Source organism: Nelumbo nucifera, chromosome 1 (assembly GCF_055504915.1).
Source record: "Nelumbo nucifera cultivar China Antique chromosome 1, China Antique-T2T, whole genome shotgun sequence".
NCBI classification, from domain to species: Eukaryota; Viridiplantae; Streptophyta; class Magnoliopsida; order Proteales; family Nelumbonaceae; genus Nelumbo; species Nelumbo nucifera.
This window is the reverse complement of record NC_142649.1, coordinates 135,872,783-135,876,856: the sequence shown is the minus strand read 5'-3', so window position 1 is coordinate 135,876,856 and position 4,074 is coordinate 135,872,783. Positions and strand designations below refer to the sequence as shown.

At 43.4% G+C, this 4,074-nt stretch overlaps 1 protein-coding gene across 2 annotated transcripts; it reads right to left on the bottom strand.

The window, feature by feature from the left end:
- Nucleotides 1-345: 345 nt before the first annotated feature.
- On the bottom strand, nucleotides 346-3,788 carry LOC104612578 (uncharacterized). 2 transcript variants are annotated; one of them, XM_010280029.3, is made up of 5 exons: nucleotides 3,340-3,788; nucleotides 2,860-2,909; nucleotides 2,645-2,722; nucleotides 1,234-1,864; nucleotides 346-1,117 (listed from the first exon to the last, which is right to left on the bottom strand). In XM_010280029.3, the coding sequence occupies exons 1-5, from the start codon at nucleotides 3,478-3,480 to the stop codon at nucleotides 563-565; spliced, it is 1,455 nt and encodes a 484-aa protein (XP_010278331.1). In that variant the 5' UTR covers nucleotides 3,481-3,788; the 3' UTR covers nucleotides 346-562. The 2 variants fall into 2 exon arrangements, with proteins under 2 accessions (XP_010278331.1, XP_010278332.1); XM_010280030.3 differs by having other exon boundaries at nucleotides 2,645-2,719; nucleotides 3,340-3,745.
- Between the last annotated feature and the right edge of the window lie 286 nt (nucleotides 3,789-4,074).

The window sequence follows — 4,074 nt, the reverse complement described above, 5'->3', positions numbered from 1 at the left end:
CTTCGATGGAACCAGCTGCGACAAGATGCCTTGTTGATAGAAGCGATGCCTTAAAGTTCAAGCTGCGGCCATGACATCTCTCATTCGAACTCTCTTGATCCATAGCATAGAGCTCAGAACTGTGAGTCTGTGAGTGGAGAGAAACAAGTCAATGGCACCACCAACCATCCACTGAATTAACATCTTTTCTTCCTTATGGATTTATCGAGAAATAACTAATACAAACATTCCATGAAACATAAAAGTAGAGTGGAACCATCGCACACTTTCTTCGCATGAATACAGAGTTAGAGAAGACGATGATCAGTATTCCTGCCCTTTTTTGATATTTTTCTAAAAAAGCTATTTTATTTTAGTTACTTTATAAAAGTATTACTTTTTATTGATATTCAGAGCCAAAAGTTGTCCTTGTCTTCAAGAAACTATTTCCTCCTTTAAACCGCCGTGACTATACAAATTGCAAACATCCATACAGAGGAAAAAATAAAAACAAAAGAATGAGACGGCTCTTGAATTTATACAACAAAAGGACAACACAAAGAATTTCTTCAAGGCCTGACGATTAGGTTCTACGAGCTTTCTTTCTTCCTTTGGCCTGACTTTCAGGCCGTTTGCGTGAACCTCTCCGTCCAACCTTCCCGGGACGACCGACGCTTTTCTTGGCCACCGCCGACGCCTCCACCTGAGAAGCTGCTTCAGATGACTTCTTGCCTTCCCTCGAAGGATTCTGAGGGACAGATTTTCCCAAATCGTTGACTTTTCTGATAACTTTTCGGTTGCAAGGACGTATACTTCGAGGCTTTACGGGTGGGTTAAACCTCGGTGCTTCCACCACGTGGAGAGCTGCGTCCGTGTTTGCCGTTGCCGAGCTGCCGGTCTCTCGGCCAGAATCACTGAGGAATTGCCGCTGGAATGTTTTCTTGGCGAGTTCTCGTAAGGCGAGGGCTGATTTGTGTTGCCGGGTATTCTTGGGGTAAAAGACCGCGGCGTTGTTGGCCAGCAGAAGCAAATCTCGGAACAGCTCTTTGCTCGACATGATCGAATGGTCGATAATCCTTGTTCTTATCGTGTCGAAATCTAGGTGCTGCCGCACGGTCTGCTTGTATCTCGACCGCCTCTGTTTGAAAAAATGCAAATTTAACTTATAAAAGGGCATTTCCATAAATCACAAGGGTAGCTCAGTGATTCCAGCTAAATATTGCTTATTTTTGTTCTTCGTGTTCTAGCTCTTACCTGGCTATCGAGCCGGCGCCGGAACATTGAGGCACAGTCATTCTCCACAACAGAGTTAAAGATTCCGATAAGATCAGCAACTCCAACCCCACCGTTACGGTCGTTGCGATCGTTTTCGTCGGTGGGTCTGGCGCTCCCGTTGCAATCTCGGGTCGATTCTTCCTTATCCGGAACGGCAACAATCACATTGGCGGAGCTCATTACATCGCTCTCCGCAACGCTCCCTTCCTTGACGTCCCTACTAATATTACTACTACATTCCTTCCTCTTCCTCTTCCCTCTTCTCTTTCTCAAGTTCCCTCCTCGGCCGGCCACAACAGTAGTGACCTCTAGTTTATCTACAAAGTTCGACTTCTTGTCTCGGTCCGAATCCTCAACTGACTCTGGCTTAATATCAGCTTGTTGAGCTGACACGGGAGCCGGACCCTTGCATTGAGAGGACCAATTAATGGTGGTCTCTTCTGTGAAGCTACCAGCAGATAGTCCATCCTTGGATGATGTTTCTTTGCCGGAGAAATCGACTCCGTCAGAGGTTCCCAGGGTCGCCGGCGATTCTGTCCGGCATGAGCTGGAATCAGTGTTGCGGCCTTCCCTTTCTGCTTTGAGGCTCTCAAGCTTTGATTCCAGAGAACTGAAACACGATACCCAACAACCCACGTAAGCAATTGGCTCACAAAGCATACGTGATACGTGTCCTCTTCATAACTCATACAGATGAAAGGGGTCCCACAGGAGGGGACCTATAAACACTGAACCGCATTACGATTGTAGATATCAGACAACCAATGGTGATGATGAGCACCACCACGAGGGAATTGAATAGAAAAAGCCTAGCCAGATAACACGCTAACATGTACGAATTACGATACAACAAGATCTCGCAAAAAAGTCGATCCAACCCACGAAACCGACCCACCCAACACGAAAAGAAGGATTAGGTCCCTATCTTTTGACCGATCAAAAAGTGACTCGACCCGACCCAAAACAACTTGGGCGGATTACAATTTGACTATTTCCAAACCAATATTGACCAGATCGTTGAACCATTAAAATCATTGAACATCTATGCTTTTTTATCAAAAAAAAAAAAAAAAAAACATTGACCTGATCAAAACAAAATGACGCATGTGGTTGAACTATTGATCCATCTGACGCGTGGATCAACCCAAAGGGTTATGGTCCAACTTTTAGCGATCCAACCCGAAATGACCCCGACCAAATCTCATTGCCACTTTGCCAGATTCTACACGTCATCTTCCTCTTTCGTGAACATGGGCGTTTTGGGGTTTTCGAAAAACAGGGGTACTTTCGGTACAAAAGATTATCAAAGCAGAACTTCAACTTTTCTACTTTCTTCTTGTGTAGGAAGAAGGGAAAAGTGGAAATTAAGAAAGGACGACCAATTACCGACCAAATGGAGTCTTCAGACTTCTCCAATTCTCGCTTCAGTTCGGCAACGCGTTGCTTTCGAAGCTCTTCGAACCAACTTCTGACGAGGAGAGAGAAATAAATGTTAACAATAATATTTCCACAATATATTCCTAAAAAGAGCAAAAATTGAGAGGCCAACTAAAATTGGAGTGAGGGGCAAATTGGGCATTCTGTTAAGCAAAAATTGGAACTCACGTGCAACCACAATAACGCTCCTGTAAGTCTTTGTATTTGGCTTTACAAATCTACACAGGAAAGTTATTTTGTTAATCAAAAGTAGTAAAGCATAAATACAAAAGTGATTATTACTATTAATATTTTTTCTCACAATTTGTGTCATTTAAATACGCTACAACAAATTTTGGAAAAGCAAATTACAATAACAGATTAACAGAGACGGCAAGCAAATTTCTTGTTCCTGACTCTTGTGTTTTGTTTTCAAAAGACGAGAAATTCTTGACTCTTGAATTGCCAAATATTAAAAAAACAAAAAAACGTAAATCGATTCTTGTCGTTGAATTAAGAGAGAGAGAGAGAGAGCAATTATTCAAGGGGAATGAGTTAAAATTTCTATATTGTAATTCTCGAAGAAATGAACGAAGAAAACTAAAAATGCTTCCGGCGAGAGATACAACGCCGAAATAACGTCGGCGATAGATTGGCAAGAAAGATAACCTCGGCGGTGAAACTGCAGGAATAGAGGATCCGGGCCTGGAGCTCCGCAGCGACGGCTTCCCAGTCTTGGGTCCCGTGTCTAAGAACGGCGCCTCCGAGGAGGAGCTCCTCCCATGTACTCCACCTCATCATCGCCATCATCTCCGTCTCCGAAATCCTATCACAGTCCTTCACCTTCACGCGCACTTTTCTTTTCCTCCCAATCAAACCTCTGTTTCTCCGACGCTGTTCCGTTCCTATCAAGAAAAGCCCCTAAAGGGGAAAAAACGCCTAGAAAACCACCTCTGAGACGCTCACGGGAAGAAAGATGGGAGAGACGAAAACCGCTTCTGGAATGGTGTTCGGTGGTATTGGGAATGAAGGAGAAGATCTTAGCGTGGTTTTTTGGATGAAAAGAGGCGGTTTCGGGTTTTCACTCTATTTTTGGGTTTTTAATCAGGTAGACAGATAGATAGAATGACTAGAAACGTGAGACTCAAATAAGGGGTTGACGTGTTCTAGTCTGTCGAAAATTAAAAAAAAAAAACATTAAAGAAGGAATGAATGGAAGGAATACCTAATACTTTTATCGAGATCGGATTTGCTCCTCACATGGTGCCTCACACCGACTTTACAGGTACATCCCACCAAGCATTGGAACATCTCCCGTAAATAATCCCGTTCTTATTATTATTATTTACGGAGATTTTCTCAATGAACGGTGGGATGTATGTGTGAGGTCGTTGTGAGGCGATT